Source organism: Protobothrops mucrosquamatus, unplaced genomic scaffold, assembly GCF_001527695.2.
Source record: "Protobothrops mucrosquamatus isolate PMUCROS unplaced genomic scaffold, P.Mucros_1.0 scaffold1170, whole genome shotgun sequence".
Lineage (NCBI taxonomy): Eukaryota > Metazoa > Chordata > Lepidosauria > Squamata > Viperidae > Protobothrops > Protobothrops mucrosquamatus.
In genome coordinates, this window is record NW_015387384.1 from 354,247 (window position 1) to 380,411 (window position 26,165).

At 38.3% G+C, this 26,165-nt stretch overlaps 1 protein-coding gene across 1 annotated transcript in view; it reads left to right on the forward strand.

Annotated features, from left to right (window-relative positions):
• COL6A3 (collagen type VI alpha 3 chain) overlaps positions 1-26,165 on the forward strand; it is a 150,043-nt gene that overhangs the window by 102,560 nt on the left and 21,318 nt on the right. Inside the window, 12 exon segments of the mRNA XM_029285002.1 lie at positions 475-507; positions 609-645; positions 749-760; positions 953-1,446; positions 3,410-3,506; positions 4,248-4,943; positions 6,301-6,394; positions 10,540-10,592; positions 11,297-11,563; positions 12,288-12,380; positions 16,694-16,864; positions 16,982-17,029. Coding sequence (XP_029140835.1) covers positions 475-507; positions 609-645; positions 749-760; positions 953-1,446; positions 3,410-3,506; positions 4,248-4,943; positions 6,301-6,394; positions 10,540-10,592; positions 11,297-11,563; positions 12,288-12,380; positions 16,694-16,864; positions 16,982-17,029 — 2,095 coding nt within the window.

Below are 26,165 nucleotides of genomic sequence, written 5' to 3' on the forward strand. Positions count from 1 at the left end.
AGCAGATAGCAATAGTAATAGCACTAGACTTCTATACCTAAGCTTTTTACTGCCATCAGTTTTCTATGTTTCTGTGTTTCTATCTGAATTCATTATATCTATCAGACATGACAAGATATCCCAGTCTGTAAAATGAGAGAGGAGGCATCCTTAAAAAAAAATGTGCTCAATTTCCTCTAAGGAGATGTGACAGTAAAACTGGTTGTAACTGGATGCATGGTATTATTTTGAAAGAAAGTTCTACTTGTTTCATGAGTGGCTTCCTTCTGGGTCGGCATGCACAGATTCAGCCTCCATGGCTGGCTTTCTGTACTCCTGGCAACTCACAGACAAGACTTTCTCCCCCAATCTCTGGGCTTTGTTCTCCCATATGATTAATTAAGTGTCTGAACTTGTCAAGTCAATTTTAAACAAGCACAGTTAAATTTATTCACAGTAAATTATATTTACATTTTTAAAAATCCTTTCTTTCAGGGATTTATGGGTAGCAAAGGAGAGTCTAGAGATGTAAGTCAACCATTTGTTTATGGTATCAGATCTTTTGTACTTTTTCAGGCTGGAAATCTTTTTTCACTCTCTCTCCCTCTCTCTCTCTCTTTATTTTAAAGCACTGCACACTTGTACGCAACATCAAAGATAAATGTCGTAAGTCTATTTCTTTTGCCCCTGGTCTTGATGTAAGTTGGCTCTTGGTATAGATTATAAAGTAATTTCTTTCTTGTCCTTCTTTCTCTGTTATTATTTGCAGCTTGCTGTTATGGTAAGTTCATTTTAAATTACTCATTATCGGACACTGGCATGCAGTCAGATGAAAAACTGACATACACAATTTCTTTGAAAGACAAGCATTGAATTATTTGCTGGTAAACTCTGTCATTTCCTTGGGGGGGGGCAGTAAAGCTAATACCTTTTTCTCATACTACTTGTTTCTTAATATTCCCGGTTTCTGCAGGCCCAAAGGAATGTCCTGTTTATCCAACTGAATTGGCCTTTGCTCTTGATACTGCCGCTGGTGGAAATGCAGACACTTTCAACAGAATGAAGGACACAATAGTGTCAATTGTTAACAATATCACAATTGCAGAAAGCAACTGCCCCAGAGGTGCCCGAGTAGCACTGGTTACATACAACAGTGAAGTTACCACTGAGATACGTTTTGCTGACTCCAGAAAGAAGAAGGATTTAGTAAAACGAATTAAGGATCTCCAATTTGTTCAGACATCCAAGCAACGTAGCTTAGAAACAGCCATGGGATTTGTGGCCAGGAATACTTTCAAGCGTGCACGTAGTGGCTTCCTTATGAGGAAGGTGGCTGTGTTCTTCACCAATGGGCCAACAAAAGCATCTCCAAAGTTGAATGAAGCAGTACTAAGACTGTACATTGCTGGAGTTCTGCCTGTATTCCTTACAAACAGAGAGGACAGGGTCCTTATCGACGCATTACAGGTCTGTTTCCTTTTGTTTTACTTCCCCTTGCACAGTCTTTCCTGGATTCAATCAATCAATCATTGTTATAGGATTCAATCAGCCACTTCTATCTTTCAGGAGCACTCAACAAAATGGCTTAATTTTGTTATTTTTTTTAATATTGATTACTGTCTCTGGATCAGTGAGTATACAATATTTTGGATTTGAAAAGATTGCTTCAGAGTATTTGCTGTGCGGAGCACTTGTGGCAACTCCCTAAGCCAAATGCATCTTTTCCCCAAATTATGCTACAGCTATGAGCAAAAACTATTTGATCCTGAGAAAAGATGCTGCTGCATAGGGAGTTCATATACGAATGATTCAAACTTTCATCTGCAGCCTGAAAGTTTTGTGTTTATCAGCAGTAGCTAGGCAGAGTCTTAAAAGCAGCAGACAACGTGGATGCTTTTGCATATAGTTGCTTTTGTCCAAGAAAAACCTATAAAATCTTCCCTCACAGGGGTTCTCAGAGTATGGTAAAATAAAAAAAAATCAAGATGGCAGCCACAGTTATGCAATTGAAGCTTTGCACTGTTGTGACCATCATCTTGATTATTTTTTTTTATCATATGCTGTGGACACACATACCATCCCTTAAGACCATGAACAACAGGAAATCAACTGTCTTCAGGAAGGAGTGGGGGGGGGCTGCCAATTACTGTGGCAGATTCCTGTTTTTGTTTATTAGTTTCCTAAGTTCAAAATAATGATTTGACTCCGGAGATCTATACCTGACATTCTATGTATCCAGTAGGACTTACTTCTTCCTTTGTTTGTAATTAAAAAAAAACAGTCCTAAAGATGAAGAAAAAGCATTATATCATGTGGTGGTGGGGAATACCCTGAGGATGGGGAAGTTGGCAGAAATGACTGTCTATCCAAATAGGAGCATCTGGCTCATGTAAACAGTTCTTTGGATATAAGCCATAAAGTCCATTAATAGTGTATGGCTGCTTCTTTATCAGTCGAAGCTGTCAAGTCAGTGTATACTGTGGATGAAAGAAGAGACTAAGGAGATGGCATTATGTCATTGTTTTAAAAAAGATGGCATGGCACCCAGATTAAATAAAACATAAAAAAACTTCTTTGTTAGAATACCATGTGGCAACTTTTATTTTTGAAACTATCCTTAGAAGGATTAAAAGGAAAATTCTCAGACAATGAGGGGAAACCTGCATAGGACAGTAATTTTGTGAAATGGCTTCCTAATTTGAATCACGATAAGCGCTTTTTCCCAGAGATGCATGGTATCCCAGTTAAAATTGTTCCTACACGAGTTGTTCATTTCATAGTGCAGTCACATTAATTGGATTTGAGAATTCATGCATGATCTAGTTTTTAAGGTGTCATTGTTGACATCTCTCTCTCTCCCTCTCTTTCATATTCTCTCCTACCTCTTCTACTACAGCTCAAGATAACAATATCATAATTGCTTCTCCATTTTATCATAACAATAATTTTGGAAACTAGTTGGGATNGTTGGGATTGTACTTAATTCAAAGCCACTTCATGAGTTTTGTGGCTAAGTATATACTGTTAGTTTTTCACATCACATTTCTTGTGAATAGGTTGATATGGATGGTGATATGCTAAGGAGCTGCAGTTGTGATTTCATTTCCAAGGCCCACATGTTGTGAGCCCTACCCTCAGATGTTCTGAAGGTATAGTAGGAGATAAAGAATAGTCAAACTGTTTGCATAAAGTCTTATGGCCAACTGCACATTCATGTTGAATCCTTCTCTCAATGATGCAGAAAGGTAGGTTTTGAATCTAAAAGATGAATATACAGAACAATTTACAGAAATATACTGAGATGTATATATGTTCAAGTGGAATTAAGAAAAGCTAACTCTTTCTTGATATATTTTAGAGACCCTGGACAATTTAACAAACTGTGTTCAGAATTCCATTGACTGCATGTTTCTCTTCTTGTTTTAATTAGATAAACAACACTGGTGGACAGGCTTTCGCATTTACTGGTGGCGCTAGTCAACTGGCTGCAACTATTAGGAAAGTGTTCACATGCCATATTTGTCTAGGTAAAATATATGACATATTTTTTTACTTGAGATATTTGTGTACTACGAGAAAATCAATTTGTAACCAGTCTGCTTGAAGATTTTTGACAAATTAGAGGGAACCAAGGAAATTTGAGAGGGTTTTTTGTTTGCTTTAAGCTCTGCCATGTAAGGGCCACATTGGAGGACCATAGATGGACCTGCCTTCTTTTCAACTTTGCATTAGGTCAGAATGCCTTATGATGATCAGAAACCATTCTGGAACCAGCGGTTCAGTCTGAGCAGGTTTCAAGAATCTTGTGAACAATTGCATTTGTTTTTTGACTGTTACTAATGTCCCCTCTGTTTCTAATAGTGCTATTAAAGGGACATTTTATTTTTACATTTCTGTTCTCATGATCATTCACTACTGGGATTGCTTTGGTAGTGATGAAACCCAGATGAAGTTTAAATCTACAATTAGCCTCACTAAAGCAATACTACAATTTGCTCATAATGCAGTCATCCAATTGCCAAGTGCAATGGTTCCCATTGTAGTAAAAAATTTTATGGTGGAAAATTTTATAGGTCAGTCAAGGATTTTAGACTCACTCTAAACATCTAAAGCATTTTTAAATGCATAATTGGAAGCTACTAATGTAGATGTTTTGGTTTTTGGTACAATTGTAGATTTGTATATCTTGCTGTTTTTGTCCAACTGAAGGACAAAAAAAGGGCACTGAAAATATTAATTATGTAACAATTATATATTTATTTATCTAGATGTATGTGATCCTGATCCCAGCTGTGGTATCCAGAGGGGTAGCTTTGGCAGAGACAGACGGGCAGCTCCTACAGATGTTGACATTGATATAGCATTCATCGTGGATAGTTCTGAGAGTACCACTCCAATGCAGTTCAAAGAAATTAAAAGCTACATTTCCTATATAGTAAACCAACTGGAAACTAGTTCTGATCCCAAGGTATCTCGACATCATGCCAGGGTCGCTGTTGTCCAACATGCTCCCTTTGAGTTTCAATCCAACTCAAGCATATCTCCTGTCAAAGTTGAATTGTCACTCACAGATTATGGACCTAGGGACAAATTAACGGATTTCATTCAGAACCAAATTTCACAACTTTATGGAACACGGGCTGTGGCAACAGCAGTAGACTATACAATGAGGCATATTTTTGAAAGTGCACCAAATCCCAGAGATCACAAAGTCATTGTTTTGATGATGACAGGAGGCATTGAAAAGGAAGAACTTGAACACCTTCAGGAAGTTATTATAGAAGCTAAATGTAAAGGATATTTTTTTGTCATTATTGGCGTTGGTAGGAATATTAATATTCCAAGTATCTACAGCTTGGCAAGTGAGCCTAATGATGTCTTCTTCAAATATGCTGATAAGGCATCAGAACTTCATGAAGAACCATTGCTACATTTTGGAAGCCTCTTACCATCCTTCATCAACAGTAAGTAGATGCTTAATCCGCCAGTGAAAGGTATTGAGTGTAGAAGAGTTAGACAGAAGAGAACCTGAACCTGGGAGGGGAGCTTCCTTTTATAGTTTAGGGTGTAAGACTGTACAGTCAAAGAACAATGTTGCAAAAGAAACCTAAAACCACATATTTGACTGCGTACTTCAGTCAGTACCTGTCTGTCCATCCATCCATCCATGAAACTTAGAAATCACACATTTCCCTCACAGAGAGACTCTGGGTGGAATACAAAATATTAAACCATAAAAACTATATATAAAATTTAAGAAGAGGCAAAGATAGTTAAAAATCAATGTTAATAATTAAAAGATGCGGGGAGGGCTTTCAGAGCACTAACCAGCCCCACAGCTGTGTGTTTTTCTGTGAGCCCCAAGAACCTGAAACATGGCAGTTTTGGATTGGATTAAGATGACTACATCAATTTAATTAGTCATATTTAAATAAAAAGTTTGCCAGCCAATTTGGATACTTTGATCCTACAATTGCAGTATCAGATGGATTTCTCTGAAATGATTCCTGGATTTTGTGTTGATTAAAATAATTATTGTCAAACTTGGAATAATTAATCCTGAGTAAACACAATTTGTATGCATCTTAGATGCCTCATAATTCCTAGTTCCTCTGTTATAGGTATTAAACTTAAAAAAAATGTATCAGTATATTTGTATAAAGTGTCCTATTTCCTATTTAAACAAATGGAAATCCTTTAATTCTACTTAAAGAAAAGGCCCATGCTTGCTCAATCAATCTCTTTTCTTTTTTTGCTTTAAAATTATTAACAAGTAACATTTAAAAATAGTCAGAAAAGGAGCATGCAGCTGTTTATCCAGACATATAACTGGTATAATTTGAAACAGCAGAACAAAAAGCTGCACTTTATTTCTTGCTAGATTGATGCCAAAAAGAGACCTCATGTAGGTTATTACTGTATATCTCTATAGTAACAATAGAGAAGGTGTTGGGAAACGCCCAGTCAAGCAGCGGGGGTGGGGAGTGGGAGGAGGCCTCAAACACTGAATTAGCTTCAAGTTCTTGTGTGGCTGCAACAGATCCAGAACTAATCCCCCCTCCCCTGCTGCCCCTTAAGCTTCATAGAGCCTTATCTATTTGTTCCCAGGCTTAGGATGGGAAATTCCAATACAATAGGCAGAATATAATAAAGCAGCAAGCTTGAACTCTTCACATGTGGGTCTGATTGCTTGTGCCTGACAGAATATTACTAAATCTAAATACAATGTTAGAATGTTTAAATAAAGACATGGTTTATATTCCTATAATATGTTTGGGAAATGAGAAAATATTTACTCAAAAATTCTCCTTTATGTTTTAGGTGAAAATGCCTTTTACTTGTCTCCAGATATCAGGAAAAAATGTGATTTGTTCCAGGGTGACCAGCCAATAAAAAAAAATGGCCCAAAACAACTGTAAGTATCTTCATTTTTAGTGTCAGAAAGTAAATTTCCCCCCAGATATCAAATTATGTGTGGAGGAATGAGACGCCTCTCTTCATTATGCTTTTCATCTTTTGTCTCTATTTTTTCTATTTTATTGATTGTATTGTAATTCCTTTGTTTGATTGTTGTGAGTCACCCAGTCATTATTAAATACAAATTTAATAAAGTATTAAATTATTATTATTATACTTGGGAATTGAAGGGACAATAAATATAGGTTTAGAGCTGTTCCTTATATGGGTATAAAGTAGTATCACCACTTGATCCTGTCCTTGTCTCATCTTCAACCCTTAAGTTGTCTTTAATTGTATGTAGTTGTCCTGGGGTTAAAGCATTGTTTTCCCTTTCAAACCAATAGCATTCTATGATGGCTGCAAGTTGTATAAAAACTGCTATGTTCTATGAGCACTCTATCAAAGATTAAGTTGGGTGACTAATAGTACATGAGAGCTTTTATTCTTCCTTTATTTGTAATATGTTTTATTGATTTTTTAAAAACATAAATCACTTAATAATTGGGGAACAGTGTGTTGTCTGGGTTACATTTGTAAAACAATCACTAACAATTGATTTCTATAATCCATAATCCACACAATAGTTTTAGTTGATTTCCTCTTTTCCCAAAATATCCTTTTTGCAAACATTAATACAATTCTTATTGTTTTGATAGATAACAATTAAATATATAACTTTTCCCAATAGTCCTAAAAATAATAATCATATCAATATAATGTTTCTTTTCTATCCAATCATTCTGATTGCCTTATCATAGATCCTATTATAGTCCTTATTTTAATTTGTTTCTCCCACCAAATTCTAGATATTCTTACTGGTTAAGATTTTCTCAAAAATTAATTACATTTAAGAATTTAACTCTATTTTTCCATATGAACCATCTCACACTTTTATCTTTCTTAAGGAATAGATAAAACAGTGGAAAAAAAGAAAGAAAAGCAAGAGTAAAGAAGCATAAAAATAACATACTACTTAAAATATATATCCCTCCTAAGCTAATATGTATTTATTTCCTAAATTTCTTATTCTTTTTAACCATAATTAAAAATATGTTTAATCTTTAAACATTCCATTTAATACATCTAGTCATCTAGTCCTTTAACTCTTATTCAAAACACTTTTATCCATTATAATTTTCTTAAATTCAATCACATTTAAATATCTAAAACATTTCCTTTATCTAAATCATTTCAACATTTTTTATATCACTCATATCAAGAAAGAGAACAAAAAAGGGAAAAAAGCATACTATATTATATTTAGAGAATTCATCCCTCTTAGAGTGACATATATATTCCAAAACTTTTCTATTTCTTTAACCATATTCAAACAAATGTTTCTTTTTTAAGTATTTTCTCTGGTAAGTCCCATCATCTATTTTCTTAGTTTCCACTTTAGTTTTTTTCTTTTGCCCAGTGTCTTTCTTAATCAATGTATTTTGCTGAATCAAAACGTTTTTCCATGTGTTCGCAAATGTTGCTGTATATATAAAAAGTAAATCAGGTGTACAAAGAAGTGTCTTTGTACAGGACTTCTGCCTTTCCATGTTTGTTGAAAATCTTTTTCTTTTTCTTTCTCTCCGCTTCTCTTATCATTTCCTTTCTCTCCGATGTTCCTGACATCTTTACAGTCCATTTTATCCAATCTGTTTTCTTGTCCTCAGATTTATTTTGTAGTCTTAAGGGATAAGTTGTTTTTTCCAATTCTTGTGAATTTTTTTCCACTAGGATTAAATCATGTTTCCTTGTTTTGTTAAGTTCCATCTTTAAGTCTCTATTCTCAATTCTATATCTATTTATCTGTTTTATCTGCTCCTTCTCTGTTGTTGTTTTCTGGGAATTTTTTTGCTGTAGAGTTAACTTGTAAATATATTTATTTATATTTTCAAAGTTGTTTTGGATTTCTTTGTGGTTTAAAGTCATTGTTGTTTGAATTAGTTGCAGTACACTATATATCTCCTTCTGTGAAGTATTTATGTTTTCTTGATATGTTCTTTCTACATGTCTCTGATCCATGATAGCCAAGAATCTAAGTTTTCCTCTTCCTTTCTTTTCTCTGCAAATAGCTTTAGAGTCTCAGTTAGATAGATATTTGTAATCCAAATAGTTCAAAAAAAGATTTTTTTCCTGAAATTTATAATTCTCTCTTTGTCTACAGCCCAGATTATTGTCTTTTTTTTGTCACAGCTGTTCTTTGTTGTTAAAGCTTTGAAGGTCACAGACATAGATTAGCTTTTCCCAGATTTTGCCAGGTCTTATATTAAAATCATAGCTGTCATAGTCTTCATCTGCCACTAGGTGCCAGCGACTATTTGTTTTTCAATTTCCAAAATGAACAATTATCTTTAAAATGAGAACCATTCAAACAATTTTCGATTTATCCAGATTTGAGTTTTAAGTTTCAGATTTTATATTTATTTCATTTCCATATATTTTGATCCTCCATAAAAAGATTAATTCACCGCTTCCATTAGTATAAGGGTGGGGCGGAAATCCCCCTCATTCCCTTTTGGAGGTATTTTGCTTCTTGGGGATCTTTTCCAGGAAATTAAATGTAAAATAGAAAAGAGAAGACTGAATTCCTCACCCAGTTTCAAGCACACTGTTCACAGTTGTGCTGGTTAGTGCTTTTAGACTTCAGTTGCTAGTAGATTGGGCTGGTCGATGCAATATGGCCAGCCTTTCTCCTGTCAGGTTAGAAGGCTTTCCCCAAGTAAAATGGAATGGCCGCTGCCATTCCAGAATCACTGGAGCACTCTTCTTTCTTTGTCGCCTCTCCGGGGTGCCTTAGACACATTTAGGGTCCCCTGGCAGGGTGAATTTAGCCGCGGGGGTACGGAGAATCTGCAAGCCCATGACCGGTCACTACCACGCAAAACCAGAAGTCTCTTATTCTTCCTTTTAAACTGATGTAGGCTTGCCTCTCTCCCTGTCTCTTTAAAAAGCCTTAGTAAGGTCACACCTGAAATACTGCAAATAGTGCTTCATCACTAGAGGTTTTTAAGAAGAGACTGGACAATCATTTGTCTGAAATAGTATAGGTTCTTCTGCTTGAGCAGGGAGCTAGACTAGAAGACCTCAAAGGTCCCTTCCAGCTCTATTCTGATTGATTGATTGAACTTTATCCTATGTAAAGAAAGAAAAAAGAAGAATGGTAAATTTCTAAATATAACCAGTGCTTATGAATTTGGCAACCTTTGCGATGCTGATCTTTTTTTTTTCTTTAAAAAAAACCCCCCACGTATTCAGCTTGGATATGGGAGAATGGGTCATAGGAAGGAATAGTTGGATAGAGTCCTGGAATCTGGCTCCCCCCATCCCTGCTGCTGTGCTTTATTTGTGGATATTTTATCTGTGTGGCTGATGACTTGCTGAGAAGGGAGAGCAGCACATTCTCAAGAATCAAGCAGATTATTTGTCCCTCAAATACTGCACAGGCATGATGAGAATAGCCCCATTTAGCATTGGGTTGGAATAGACTAAAGGGACATGAGATGGAGCAGCAATAAAATTTGAAGGATGACTGGAGAGCTCTTTAAGTCATCAACAAGAAAATGCTTCTTTTTCAGTCCTGATTACTTCAGTTTTTAAATTTCTACTCTGATGGTCAACTGGATCAACTGAAAATCCTCCTACATATCTGTTTGGGAAGCTACCACAGATAGCTTTTAATCAGAACAGTCACTTCACTAATGGTTGGAAGTATAGTATCTTTAAGATGATCACTTGGTCTTTCAGATCTGAACATGTATTCATAAATTAGAAAATATACTAGAAATATTCATATACACAAATACTAGGAAATACCCCATGTCCAGAAAATCCCATATAGTTTTCTGACCAAATTTACTTTTCAAGAACATCTTAGGAGCATCTTAGTAAAATTACTATCTTTTGGATAAAGTGGTAAAATAAATTTGCTAAAAACTGTAAAATGTTTTTGTTCAGAAAGGAACATTAGATTTTTTTTAAAGCTGCTGTCCTAAATAACTCTACCAAACAAGCGCAAAAGAGTGCTGATGCAGATTTTAAAACAATGACTTAAAAGTAACTTGATTATTTACAGTATGCATATTCATAACTATTTGTTTCTTCAATCAGAAATATTCCAAATAATGTTACTGTCACACCTGCTGTACCAGAAAAAACAGAAGGTAGGTACATTTCCCTACTATTGTTAAGCAGATCTAAATATTTTACTTTACAATAATTTGCTATTTACTGTTTTGTTTACAAAAAATTACTATGTTTAACTTCAAATACCGTATCTTTGCTTCAGTAAAAGAGATATGTATGAAAAGAAGCCCTGCAGATTATATTTAAAAATAATAATTGGAAAAACCGCAAGAAGCAATGGACAATATTTTTTTTTTTACAAAGGAAAACAGCTGGAAGTTTTCTCAGCAACTCTTTTCAATGGTTGCAGCTTCAGGAGACTTTTTTCCCCATTAAAACAAAATAAAAAGATATTGTGGGTTTGTTTGCATATTATTTTAAATGTAGCTTGTATTTAATGCATTTAATTACAGCCTCTTCTTGTGTTTTCTAACCCAAAATGTGATCTTTTCATTTTCTGTGCCTATTAGCAGGCAGGTCTTAATCTTCTCCAGATTGCAAACAGTACACAGTTCCACATGCAATTAAAGGTTCTAGCATACTGGAATGTTCTTAGGTTATTATAGAGATTTTTTTTCCACCTCTGTTGAGGGATTCTTGTGTTACTTACTCTAGGATCAGGTAAATTTTTATGAATGATGTCTTTCCTTTTCCTGATGTCTTATCCTGAACCTCCTTAAAATGCTGAATCTATTAATTTTGTCCTTTTATTAGTTTTTTTTTCTTTTCTTTTCTTCAACAGTGATTAAACATAATGGAGACGTCCAGATAACTGATATCACTGAAAATAGTGCTAAGCTGCATTGGATGATTCCTGAGCTTCAGAAAGTCTATGTCTATGACATCATAGTCACCTCAGCACATGACCACTCTTTAGTTGTGAAGCTTAATTTAACTAGCAATGAAAGAGTCATTGGAGGTCTTCAGAGTGGACAAAAGTATCATGTTGCTATCACAGGCTACCATAATGCCCAGGCCAAAGCTACTTATAAGGGAACATTTAATACAAGTAAGTTATCTTAGGTATTGGAATTAAATACATTGTTTTTTCTATCAATTTCGGATGTTGGGCATATGAAGAAGCATACCAGTACATTGTCCTAATAATAATGACATATGCCTAATTAATGCTATGAATTTGGGTCACATTTTTAAGCAGCACTGTATGCTATGAGACATTCATTTGATATAGATTTTTAACAATACAAGAACAAGATAATATTGTAACAATTTGATTAATATTGATCTGCGACTTCCAAGAATCTACTCAGAAGGAATAATCCTCTCTTCCTGCATTTTTACACTGCTGAAGCTTAATTTCTAGTGGGAAACATATTTCTGAATGAAGTTCTTGATTTGGGTATTACCTTTGTCAAGAACCATTTTACACTTGAGGCAAGTTTGCTCAAAATGTCTCTTTTAAAAAGAGCTCATAATAAGTAATCATAACTGGATTACTGGATATAGTCAGGTGTTACAAATATTCAAAATATACACCTGTATATTTCTATAATATTTCTATGATTTTAATTGATTCCTAGGCACTGTGCTGGCTAAAATCATAATATTAAAACACATGATAGCTTTCTTGTTCTTTATGTATCATTACATACAAAGCTGAAGAAGTGTTGTGCGCAATGTCTCAATCAGGCTGGATGTAAGTAAAAAAGTTTATTGCTGTGATTTGAGTGTCCCGAGCCCACCCTCACAATTGCTTGGCTTTCTTTCTACAGAGAGCATGCCCGCAGTCAAGGGCCCTTCAGCAGCAGCAGCAGCAGCAACCAATGTAATGGTGAACACTGAACCTTTGGAAGTCCTTGAAAAAGGTGAGTCCAAGCTGTAAAAGATGTCAAAGGTGTGGGAAATGAAAGTTTGTATGGATTAAACTAGCAGCCCCCGGTTCCCTGGAAAGAGGTTTTTACGTGGACCAGAAGGAGCGTAGTTTCACATGCTGCCTGCATCCCGTGGATGGGGTTTTGCTTGTTTGCACAGCCCAGTTGCTGGCATGCCACGGACCAGTGCCGGTTCACAGACCGGGGGTTGAGGATCTCTGGATTAACTTATGTTCTAGACAGAACATTTTAAAGTGGTACCAACGCGATATGCTACCTGAAATGAAGGATACTGGTTGATTTTTGTGGAATAGTAAAATATGTAAACTGAAGGGTGAACATAATGTGCTAAGGAACTTTTTTATCCCAAAGTAAGTGGTAAGTAGATTCATGATCATGAACTGCAGATGCCCCACACTTTATACCAGAGTTTCCATTAGCTAGTGCCAGCAAATAGTACCATTATTGTTGATTCTGAGTAAAGCATGACAGGACTGTAGAAATTAAAGCTGGATTCTAATACAGGATGATTTTGAAAATTCCAGAACAACTAAGAGGATGCTCAAATGAAATGTACCATATTGTGCATCTCTTCTTAGTATGTACGTATGTATGTATGTATGTATGTATGTATGTATGTATGTACAGTATGTATGTCACATTGTATGTCTGTCACATTGTCACAGCTTGTCACATTGTATGAAAGCATGTGAAAAGGAAGAATGCCTGGTTTTGCACAGCCCTACAATAGTCTTTCGGGGGAAAATGCTCACAACTGTACTTTTCACAGCTCCTATGACATTAGTAATGGTAAGGCATTCTACAGCATTGCAAGGTTTAAAGCTTTAGGAAACTTGTAAATAAAAAAATATCCTAGGAGCAGATTGCATTTCTTCTGTGATTACCGCTAGGGAAACTTGCTCAGTTGTCTTAACAATCTTCCCAAAAGAAGGCCCATCGCTACTGTTCTAGTAGTGCTGTTCATTTGTATTTTGGAGGGCAAATGATGGCTCATGTCGTGCAACTGTGCAGCGCTTTCCAAAAAGATGCTTCAAAGTGCACATTGATATGAATGTACCCGTATCTGCAGTTCTTTCAAAGTAGCCATGACTTACCTTGTGCTATGTCAATTGACAGTTACATTGGGCAGCTGTGTGACAGACATCTGTTTTAAAGAGTTGCAGCCAGGTGCTGTGTTCATGTATCAAAGGTTCATTTTTTAATTACTTCCAAAGCCCTGCCAGCCCTAATAGGCCACCAGTCATCCTAGCATAAAATGTTTCTGGGGTAGTGGAAAATATATATTTTCTTATGGCTCATTGGAAAAGGCTGAGTTATGGGATGCTGTGTCACTGTAAAACCCTGTGCTCATTTCTTTGCCATGTGTCTTAGCTCAATTAATTATTTATTTTTGTAACAAAGCATTAACAAATCACTGTGCTAAACTCAGTTATTAACAATATGTAGATAATTCACATTTGTTCTAAATGTGTGATTGTTGTGTTATTTTTGTTATAATAATTTTATGTTAATATGACAAGTGTATGAAATTGTCATAATTTTAATGAAACCTCTGTTAAAATCAGTTTTTATTTTGCTGCCACTCTGATTTGTCTGCTCATAATTTTTTTAAAAACTATGGTAGATATACAATTTTACACAACTAAGATGGATTGAATTGATATTGGATTTGTAATTTTTCAAAATCTAATGTTATCTTTACTGTTAATAGTCTTTGAACTTCCTTGTGCATTGTCTATTAACAGGAAAGATAGGTGCCACATAATTCTTTCACATTTCAAATGCAGACATGTATTTTATTTTGCTTTGTTTTGGTTATTATTTCTGTTTTTTCTGTTGCATATTATGAATTTTGGCCTGAACTGCCCTGCCAGACATCTCTAATAATGTTCATGATTGGGGTAGAACTCACATTTTTTTAAAGCAAACTGCTATATAAGACCATATGAAAAAAAAATACTAGGATTTCCTTTCATTCAGACTGATAACTGAAGGTTTGGTGAAAGGTACCAGATGTGTATCTTCATACAGGCTACCCAGCAGTGCTGTTTTGAATATGCTATTCTCTTTTATGAAATTAATCATAGAAAAATATAGAAAACTAAATCCTTATGAGAGATAAATTCTGAAAGACAACTTTGAAAACATTGAGATTTGCAAATATTCAATTGGAAATTGATGGAGATATCTTTTCCCCAGACATGGTAGTTTTTACATATTTGCATTACAAATTAATTTCTTTAATCATTTTCATCTTGGTTTGTCTAATTCTATCATTCTTGTCTTTTTAATGTGTATAATTGCAGTTATTTTTCTGTTACCAATTTTCAGCGTTTATAACACAGTTGTTGCAACACCGAACTGGTTCTTCAAAGTCTCTTCTCCTCGTCTAGTTTAACTTCTTTTCAACTATTCTTTTGCAAGAGAGCCATGTAAAATTCATGTAATAACAATAACCCTTTTCTTTTGGATCTATATTCACTCACAAAGGCTCCTAATGTGAGAAAGTTCCCTGTAGTCACTTCATACTGTTCTGAAGATGCCATGACATGATTTTGGGTGCTTTCTCTGGTGGAAACAGTAGGAAACAGTGTGCGTTTGTGTGTCTGTGCTGTGTGCTCATGTGTACTCTTCCAAATGGCTATGGGGACTGCTTCACTGAATAGCCCAGGTTTTTGAGACATGATAAAACCTTATTATGCAACCAAGAGATAGGAATAAACTTCAGTGCAGAAGTAGAAAACAAAATATGAAGTAAAGGACACAAAAGTTCCAAGTACAGGTAGTCCTTAACGTACAGCCATTTGTTTACTGACTGTTCGAAGTTACGATGGCCCTGAAAAAAGTGACATGACCATTTTTCACACTTATGATTTTAGCAGCATCCCCGTAGTCACGTGATCAAAATTTGGGCACTTGGCAACTGGCATGTATTTATGGCAGTTGCACCGTCCCAGGGCCATGTGATCACTGTGTGTAACCTTCCCAGATGGCTTCCAAAAAGCAAAGTTAATGGGGGGAAGGCAGATTCACTTAATGACTGCATGGTCCACTTAACAACTGCAGTGATTTGCTTAAAACTGTGGCAAAAGGGACGTAAAATGGATTTTGGGCTCACTTGTGTCGAGGACTACCTATAAGGTGAATAAAATTATTTTAAAATTTTATTTTAAAAAAAGAAATTCTATGACCATTGGATTCATTGAAAGAGCTGTTTTGTATACAGTATATTAGCCCCTAATTAATTATTATATGTAACTTTTTTTTAAAAAAAAATCTTTTTTCCTCTGAGCTTAGATTTAGGTCACACTGTTGTCTAATTCTAACACAATTAAGGTCTTATTCAAACAATTCTATCCCAACCTAAACCCTTCAAACAACTGCTACTCTGCTTTTCGTATTGGAAAAAGTCTGGGACTCTCAGCTTTTGCCAACCCATAAGACTCTAGGATTGTAAATTCAGTTTCCTTCTCCTGGCAAGAGGTGGTTACACATGAAGTACTTTCAAAGTGTGATAGTGCCTCAGAAAGCACTCCCAGAACCAGACAACAGTATACAAATTCACAGTGTAGCTTAATTCACACCTTGCAAGCTCTAGGTTGACAGACATGCCACATCTATGTGGCCAGTTTGCCCTCAGTTGAGCAGTACAGCAAATGTTGACATCAGTACAGTACTGGCCCTTAACCGAGAAGGCCAACAAATCCAACTAAGTGGAAGGGAAGTAGAATAAAGGCTCCACAGGAAAAGATCTGATTGTGTGCTGAAATTCACCTTCTACATCTAAGAAGGTACAGGTCTTCTGATAAGGGTATTATTTGTACTCAGGGGAGGGTTGGCCATTGGTGATAAAATTAAGAACAGTATAATTTGGGGAAACAAGTATACAGTTTCAGTGAGTTGTGAGATTTGCCACTACACCCTTTTTGTATTTTCCCCACTCTGCTTTTTATATTTCTGACTGCTCTTCTGCACTGGATTTGGCTAATGACTTAACAGAGGCCTGCAGAAATGTGGCACTTTGATAGCCCATCATGAAAGATATGAGCCAATAAAGTATTTACACGCATGCACTGGCTGCCTGGTATATTTGTGATTTTATTAGCAGTGCAAGGTTATTATTTTCCATATAGTTTCTCTAAAAATCATTACTGAAAGTTTGTATTCTACTTCCTTTTTGTTTGTTGAAAATGTTTTTTTTTGTTGGCATCTTGTGCCTGTTTTGAAGCTTTTAATATTTTCAGGATCATTTAACCTTTGCACATGTTGAAATTCAAATTTAACAGATCCTTGCTTACTGGACCTTGACATGGGCATGCAGTGCAAGGAGTATCAGGTTAAGTGGTTCTTTGACTACAAAAACAAGATCTGCACCCAGGTTTGGTATGGTGGGTGTGGCGGTAATGCCAATAGATTTGAGACAGAAGCTGACTGCATTAGCAGATGTGTGAAGCCATGTAAGTACCCAAATAGGATTAACCCATTTTGTACTTTCAATATTGTGAAACAAAGTTTCCAAGCAGAGGGAAAAAATAGTTTAAACACAAATTCCACACACTTTTTCTCTACAGCAGATGAGAAAGATATGCAGCTTCCTGTCCTTGAGAAAAGTCATTTGTCAGGTAAAGTCAGAAATGGAGAGGATTGTACTTCTGACCATTTGTCCTAAAACTGTGTCTTGGATGCTTGTCATGGCCGTTGGCCAACGATAACCATACAATGTGCCTTCATGCTACTTTTCCACAATAATCATCCCATATTTTCTCTGTCTCTGTTTGCATGCAACCTTAATACCTAAAAAAAAAACCCCAATGTGGGTGTAAAAATATTATAGAACGGAGCTACAATTTATTCATTTCCCACATAGAGAGAGAAGTCTCAGTTGCCAAAAATACTGTACTTCTTCAAGAATGGTAAACAAGTTTCAGATTCCATCGTGGAGGAACTTTATCTTGGTGGTAGGGAATAGTGCCTGGATCTGGGGTGCAAAAATCCAGAGGACCACAAGGTTGTAGCAAGGAGATAGGGTTTTTATTTTTGCAGACTAAATACATAGCAGCTTTTTGCACTCCCTTTTTATTTATTTTTTAATTGAAACTTCTTTCATTCTTTTTATTGTTTACCTATAGATTTAGAAGAGATATTTCCATGTTTTGGTAGACAATGTAGCCATTCCTTACACTCAATCAAAACACTCACTTAAAATAATGCCATGGAAGTTTTCTCCATCCTGCCCTGCATTGAGAACCCGAAGCTAGCAGGAGTTCTGAAAACCCAAATACTTTCTTCCTAGAGTACATCTCTAAAGAAGTCAGGATTTGGGCCAAAGGGAAAGTTCTTTAAAGAAATTTAAGAAGCAGATCCTATAGGTCAGGGCTTTTCAACCTTTTCACCCATTGTACCACTTTTAGGATATGGCAATATCCGAGTACCACCAGTCGCCTAGCAAGGTGTCAAAAACTTGATGACCAAAAAAAAAGAAAAAAGTGATAAAGTACAGGTAGTCCTTGACTTACAACAGTTCACTTAGTGACTGTTCGAAGTTACAATGGCACTGAAAAAAGTGCCCCCCAAGCCACAGCCGAGCAAGACACCTGCCTGCCCACCCAGCAGCGCTCTTCCTCCTGTCCGAGGTTTTCATTGTTGTGAACATTTCTGTTGAGGATTGGCAGCGGGGGTGGGGTGGGGGGTGTTTGGTTTTTATTCCCCCCATCTGCTGGGTGGTTGCAGCAGGTTTTGGTCAGTTCACATGACCCTGGGACACTGTGACCGTCATAAATATGAATCAGTTGCCAAGCATCTGAATGTAAATCACAAGACCCTGGAGATGCTGCAACATTCCAGCTGATCAGCGCTTCTTCTGGGCTCAGCAGAAGTGCCAGGATCAGCGCCGAGCTCCAGCTGGAGCCTGGTGTTGATCCTGGCGCTTCCACTGAGCCCTGACAGCCCCGAAGTAGCGCTGATCCTGGTGCTTCCGCTGAGCCCTGAGAGCCCTGCAGCTCCAGCCATCTCTCGCTCAGGCTTGTGCAGTGCTGCCACCAGTTCAGCTCATTCCCCTCCCCCGCTACCACTTTTCTAGGATGGTCACGTACCATCTGCCAGGTGCTAATGTACCACAGGTGGTACCCGTACCACTGGTTGAAAAGCCCTGCTATAGGTCACGTGAAGATGATGAATAAAATTGATAGGTAGATGCAATCGATTAGATGACAGAAAAGTTTTTATTTCTTGTATAGCATTAAGTTAAAACTTTGGTTTAATGGACAAAGGGAATATCTACAATATCTAAATGTACATCAAATATGAATGTGCATTGTTGATATAATCTATAGCATTTCCATACTTAAATCATTCACAATTGTTGTAAATTGACACAATGACGTAAATGGAAGTAAATGACATTAAATATCCAAGAAGTTTTGTGTGAATGGATTGGGCTTCAGATGAATTTTTTTAGGAACATCCAAAAATGCAGGCCATCCCCAAAGTTACATAATCTTTTGTTAGCTGGTCCTGAAGTTCTATATGCTTAACCAATACTTATGTTTTCTTGAAAGTCTCCTAGAACTGAGGGTGGAGGTGGGAGGTGCAGGGATAGGACTCCACAAACATTAAACCACTAACAATAAATAAGCAATCAGAATTTGGAGAAGCTATTGTCAAGATACACATGTATTGCTTTATTAACCATTCTTAGTTATCTACAATATACAACAGCTGTTTTCTTCTTTTGGTTATCCATTGCTTCTTGGATTGTTACCAATAGGTATGGTGATATAGTAATGTTAATAATAATAATAATAATAATGATGATGATGATGATGATGATGATGATGATGATGATGATGTTGGAAGGGACCTTGGAGGTCATTGAATTCTGTCTTGCATAGGCATTCTTCGAAACATCTGAAAATTGCCAATGTATACTGTCACATTAGGTTAATGCTCTCTAGGATAGGGATTATCTAGGAATGGGTTGTGATGCAGAATTCCACAGAGTTCACTTAAGTCTCCATTATTTTTTATTCCCAAATAGTGGCTTCAGGAATACCAATCTCCTCATCTTTCCACCCACCCATACTTACCTGTCTGATCCTGCTATGGCATAATGCTAGTCAAGGAATGAGGTAGCATAACAGGTAGATAGCAAAATCTAATCTTGATATTCTGTATTAACAACTTCAAATCAAAGCACCTAACATCATCGCCATCTCTGATGTAAAACCTGAAATAATCGACAAAGCTACCCTGAAATTATTCATTTTATATAATAATATCTCTGCATTTTCTCAAATATTATTTTCTGAGCACATATCCTATATGCGGAAGGCCACTGCAAGTTCAAATCTCATCATCAGCAAAAGGGGCTAAGGAAAAAATCCAGCCTGAAATCCTGGAGCTCTTACGTATCAGTGTCAATACTACTAAGCTAGCACATGTCAGTCAAAGTAACCAAGATTTAGAAGAGCCCATTAAAAAGATAAAATGAACATGAAAATGTATAAATGTTAAATATTAAGAAGATAAAAGTATACTTAGATAATTCATTTTTTGCAGCAAACAAGTGAAAGAAATGGATAAGTTTACTTATGTTTGGCATAGTAAAATAAAAAGCTGAAAAGTGTATTGGAGAACAAGAGAACTTAAGGCGAATGACAAACTTGGAGAAGTTCATGAAGGATAGTAGCATTTCAGTGATCCCAAGGATAAGCAATAATTTTTTTAGTAGTAATGTAAATTATTGAAGTGGGAATGGCAAAAGAATGAAATAAAAAACTTTGTGATGACCCAGGGCACAGCACAGAGGCAATGCAGTCAGCTGGCAATTCAAACATTTCTTTTATTGCTCCAAATTTTCACCAAATTCTCCCACGTTTGCTGGCAAGCCTCCAACAAAAGAACACGCACACCCCTTCAGCCAACTCTGGCTGAAAGTAGGTTCAAATACAGTCTGATTAGCATAAAAAAGTACTCAAGGCCATAGAGTTAATAAGGAAGAAAACATAAACTTAAGGAGTCTGTTTGAATCCTAGCTTGCCTGAGCAGTTTTCAAAAGAGAGAATCCGAAATACAGTCCGAGGTCTTTAAACATTCAAGTAACGTGGTCAGTCAATCCAATAGTTTGATTTCCAAGTTTCCAAACAGAAGTCACAGAACAAGAGATCAACAATACACAACACTGCAAGAATCAGCGTTTGTTCCCAACAAATGCCCCTCCCCACAGCGTCTTCTTAAATCTCAATCTCCAGGTGTTCCTTGTGAAGAAGGGCGGGACACTCTCCTCACTAGTAATTGAGCCTGCCTGCGTTGTTCCCTCCTTCTCGCCACTCTCCGTGCTCTAGGATCAGGTGGGGGTGGTCCTTGCTCATCCCCTGAACTCTGCCTCCTCCTCCTGTTCCAATCCTGAATGGCCCTGGCCTTCCTCGGCCTGCTCTTCCCCACATTCCTCTGAAGCCACAGACACCTCTCCCTTAGCCTCCATAGGGTCCCGTTCCAGTTCATTTTCCTCCGCAGATTCAGGCTCAGACGGAGGCATGACAGATTTTTTTTAAACACTACGAACGAATCAATTGGTCCTGGAAAAAATAAAGACCAATTGCCCCATTGAAGCTTTTTTTTAAATTGGAACAAGCAGAAACACACATGTAGTGCATCTCATGTAAATGAATGAAGAACTTGAAAAAAACAGCAGCTATATTTGGGGAATTTGAGGAAAGATGAAGAGGAAAAGATCAAGGAGATCCCTTGAATGACATTGGAAAAACTATGGATTGTTGTATGCCGGACACAAGTTGAGAAAACATGATTTGTCCATAGAGTTCCCAGGATTGGGTCTCCTCTAATTAACTAATTAGATCTTTCAATAGGGAGGCATGATTCTCTTTTGCACTACCCTAATTGGATTTTTCTGATCTTAATTTTGCCTGAAGTATTTTTCAAGCAAGCTGAAAATATAAACTAAATACCTAATTATTGAGCCACACCCACTAGTACAGCAACAAAAGATGGTTATTAAAAAAATCTGTTTCTTCCATGAAACAGATGGAAAGGAGCTTGCAAATGAACTCTATTGAATCATTGTCCATTTTGTCTGAAAATATATTGATACAAATGTTCAATGTAAGTTTATGAAACTTACTCTTAGTAAAATATTCTTTTGGTCTCTTTGCCATTGGTTTCAGAAATATATTCAATAACATTTGTATTTAAGAGTCTATAGTGAATAGTCTCATCTATTTCACTGAAATCCAAATTTTTTATACAAGATAATTCCCAGTAAGAATTAATGTTCTGGAACCTGAATCAAAATGCTTTGTAATTCAAGGCCAGACAGATAACTCAGCAAAGATGATTATAAAACAAATATTTATTCAGGAATACTGGCAGAACTCACGTTTCAGTAGTTTCATCTGGATGTTACATATTTGTTTATCTTTGTAGGTAAAATCAGTAATTGCTCCATAATCAATTTAGCCTTGGTGTCCATGCGTGCGGCATGGTTGGTTCCTCGCAAAGACAATAGGCACGAGCTGGCACGTAGCCAGGATATCCTATGATGAACTTAGTAGCTCCTCCTACTGACTTGTTAACATGGGATTCACTGAATAGCTAAACTACATTACCCATAAGCCATCTCTTAAGGAGACAGCGCTTAACCCTATAAATGCCAAATATTCTAACATACAGATCTATATGCTCTGGTCAGGGTTACATTGATCCAGCACACTCCCCGCTTGGAAATATAAATTTCCACTACTAACTAACTGAAATAAGCAAAAAACGTAGCATTAAAGCATGCAACTCTTATTGCTAACTGACTATTAACTAAAATAAGTAAAACATGGTATCGAAACATGCATAACTATAAGGTAAATATCAAAACATGCACAATTATAACATAGATAAACAAGTGTTACATCAAACAGTGCAATCATGAGTTAAACATAAATGCATAATTTGAGGTTCAATCTTGCAGTTCGGTCTTCTTCAGCAACAGGACCAGGTCGGTGATTGGCCGGGTGTAAAGCCTTTTCGCAAGAGTTTTAGAGTCACGATCTAGCTCATGTGGCTTCACGATCTGGACCTCAACTTGGCGAACTAATCCATCAGAACTGGCTGGGGCCCGGTGTATAAGTTCCATGGGCCAAGAGTTCTGGTATGCGTCCTTGTCTCTCAGCAAGACAAGATCTTCTTCCTGTAGGAGAAACTGGAACCAAAGGAACTTCTGGAACAGAAAAACTGGAACCCAAAATTTCTCAGGAACAAAGGAACCTGGATCCACAGGAAACTCAGGAACAGAAGAAGCTGGAAACACAGAAAACTCAGGAACAGCAGAAGCTGGAACCACAGGAAACTCAGGAACAGCAGGAGCTGGAACCACAGGAAACTCAGGAACCGAAGGATCTGGAAACTCAGGAACAGCAGGCACAGGAGATTCAAGATACTCAGAAACTGAAGGATCTGGAACCACTGGTCTGGAACACTGTTGCTTCCAAAACAGATTTGGTTGTCACAAGCGTGAAGTGTTCTTGCCGTGGTTTTAGGTGAGAATCTCTTCCATTGCTGAGAATGGAGGTTCTTGAGATATTCACCTGGGTTGTAGTTTGCGGTTGGTCAACACAGACCAACCCTCCGATGGCCCATCCAGTTTCCATCTTAATGGCTACTGGGGTGCCTGGTGGACCATTGATTCTTTCATCGGAACCAATGGACTCCGGGACGTCTCGTCCCACCATAAGTAGGATTTCGGCTTCAGGATCTAGGGGAGGGATTAAATCGGCTATGTGCGTTAGGTGAGGTATTTTTCTTGCCGTCTCTGGTGTAGAAATTTCGCTGCAGACATCTTGTAAGGTCTCCCATTCCAACACTGATGGCAATAGGAACTGCAAACTTCCGTCTATCGATTCTATGCGAAGACCAGAGATTTTCCTCCCCGCCGTGCTCATTGGTACTGTGCATGTATTTATTGCGAAATGTTTTAGTTTACTCGGGAGGTCGAAGAGGTCGAAAAATGCAGGCTTAGCTATTGTGACCTTGCTGTGTGCATCTAGTATGACATACATTTTTACAGCCTTTTCTGGTCACCCGTCGGGGTAGACTTTAGCTAGACAGATGGGGGAGCATGAAGGAGGGTGCGGTGAGTCGCTACATATATCTGTGTAGTACACCCCAAACGGTTCTGGGTGCTCTGTGGAACCACGTTGAGTCTCCGTCTCCATGGGAGGAGTCAAGATTGCTTGTTGTGGCTCCTCAGAGGGCTTCTTAGAGTCTGGATGTAAGGCCGCCGGATGCTTGTCACTGTTACACAGGTGGCATTTCACCCTAACTGCACAATCTTTGGCCATGTGATCCATAGAGTCACAGCACTTGTAGCATATCCTAAGCTCCTTGAGCAGGGCCTTTCGATCATCCAGGGACTTTCTTCCAAATTCTCTGCAATTGTTTAGAGAGAGTGAAGATTTATGAATTGGACAAGTCAAGCTTATGTCGGATAGGCGAGGTTTGGAATGAATACTCCTTGGCAGTTGCGCGTCCGAAGTCTTCTTTGGCCGGGTCGTGACCTCTGTCTTGTATATTGAAATAGGCGCTTTGTCCTTTGTGGTTTGGAAAGGACCCTTGTTAGGGCTTAGGTTGTGACTGGTTCGTTTTGGCATTGTAAAAATGTTTTTCATTGACATCAAGGTAATAAGGGTCATTGTACAGTTCTGATTGATCAGAAACAAAATCTGTAAGAATGGCAAAGTGTGGAGGTTTTCTGGGGTCTTGCTTTCTGTAGGACTGGGATTCTTTGCGCCATTGATCTTTCAACTGCCATGGTAATTTTTGGATGATAATCTTCTGCATGTCAAATTGGTCAAGGCAGGCAAGTCCCGGCATGGTGCAACTTTGTTGTGCTGCCCGGAGTTGCTCTAGTAAGTTGGAGAATCTCCAGATCTGACGAGGATTGTTGATATTGGTGACAGGGAAATCGTAGAGATCCTTTAGGAATAAGGACTTGTGTCAAAGAAGGTGCCCCATAGTGCTTCTCAAGCATTTCCCAGGCTACTTGAAGGGTGATGGGTGGGTCACTCAAACGTGCTATGAAGATCGCATCCACTACCTTTGAAGATTCTGGTCCCAGCCATGCCGACATAAGCCCGATCTCTTCCCCTGGGTGTAGCTTCTCGTCACGGATGGCTTGCTTGAAAAATTGCTTCCACAATAAATAGTCCTTCCCTGGTTTGTCGGAGAATTTTTGCACACCTCTGGAAGCCATGTCCAACCTTCTTCCACCGAATGTTGGAGGATACATCGGTCCAGCATATGGGCTGTAGTCAGGTGAAGGTGGTGCGTCGCTTCCAAGAGTGGGGGCATGTGCCATGTCTGGCTGGTGACTTTCTTCAGCGTGTTGTCTGCTGAGGGTATCTTGCCATGGCACGTACGAGGGACTTTGTGGGTTTGGTCTGAATTCCTCTGCCCTTACGTTGAGCTGAGGGGACCTGACTTCTTGTGTGCCTACTTATTGGAGGGTTTCTCATCGTTCAGGTGGTGCGTTGCCGGCTCCCTGGTAGGCTGGCACAGCTGGTGGTTGAGATTCTCCTCCATGGTCAGGTCTGGTAGTGGATCCTCGGGATGCTGATTCCTGTTGCCTCAATATTGCCTCCTTTCTGGCGAGCTCATCTCGGAGCAGTTGCACTTCCTGCTGTGTAACTGTTGCCGCTGCAGGTGGACCCATCCGGTTACCATCTGTGGTTTGGTTCGTTGGGGGTCAATGGTGTAGCAACAGTGGGAAGATCTCGTGATCCAGATATTGCGACGTCAACTCTCTGGCTGATCGGCACATCTGGCCGTTGAGATTCTTCTCCTTGTCTACTCGGTCTTGGGGTCTTGCGGATAGCTGTGGCGCTCTCACCTGTTCGCGTTAAAGCACGCTCTGGTCATCAACGTAGACTTGCACACGGTTATGAGGGCTTTCCCTTCCTAGCCCTTCCAACCTGTGCGTAGATATAGCGTCTTCCAGCTCTCTCTGCAGAATCGCTGCTCTTACGGCTGCCTCTTTTGCTTTCTGTTGGTGCTGGGAAATCTCAAAGCTGGCCTGAGCTTTGACCATGTCTTCCCTTTGCTGATGCTGTGCCTCTACTATGTGAAGGGCTGCTGCAGCCTGCACTTTGGCCATTTCTTCCTTCTGCTGTCGCTCTGCTTGTGCTACATGTAGAGCTGCTGCAGTCTCCGCTTTGGCCAATTCTTCTCTTTGCCGCTTTTCTTCTACTGCTGCTAGTGCAGCGGCGTCAGCCATTGCAGTATCGATTCGTGCTTGTGCGAGTTGGGCGGCAAGGCTCTCTGCCCTTGAGGCTCGGGATGCTTGGCTCTGATGAGAAGACGCTTTTGAATGGTAGGAGGCACCTGTAATATGAGATAGTTGTGACACGCTGGAATATGCCTGGGCTTGCGTTGAATTATGGCGAAAGGGTGAGGCTTTTCCAGAGGCATGAGATGGAGCCCCTTGTGATCGTTGGGATGGTGCATGCGAATGGCGGGAGACTTCGGACTCGGCCCTCTCATCTGGTCTGTCTCTCGGGTAAGGCTCGGCTTCTGGGAGGTGTTTTAAGCTTTCTAGAAACTTATTACGTTCCTTGTTTTTTAGTTTGAGACTTTGCATTGTGCTATCTATAGTTGAGTCTCCTAGTTGCACCTGTATCTCTTCGAGATGGCTTTCGAAGTCTGTCCATTGTCGGAAAGCTTCTTCCTTATCATCTTCCAATGAGCGCACACGTTTGG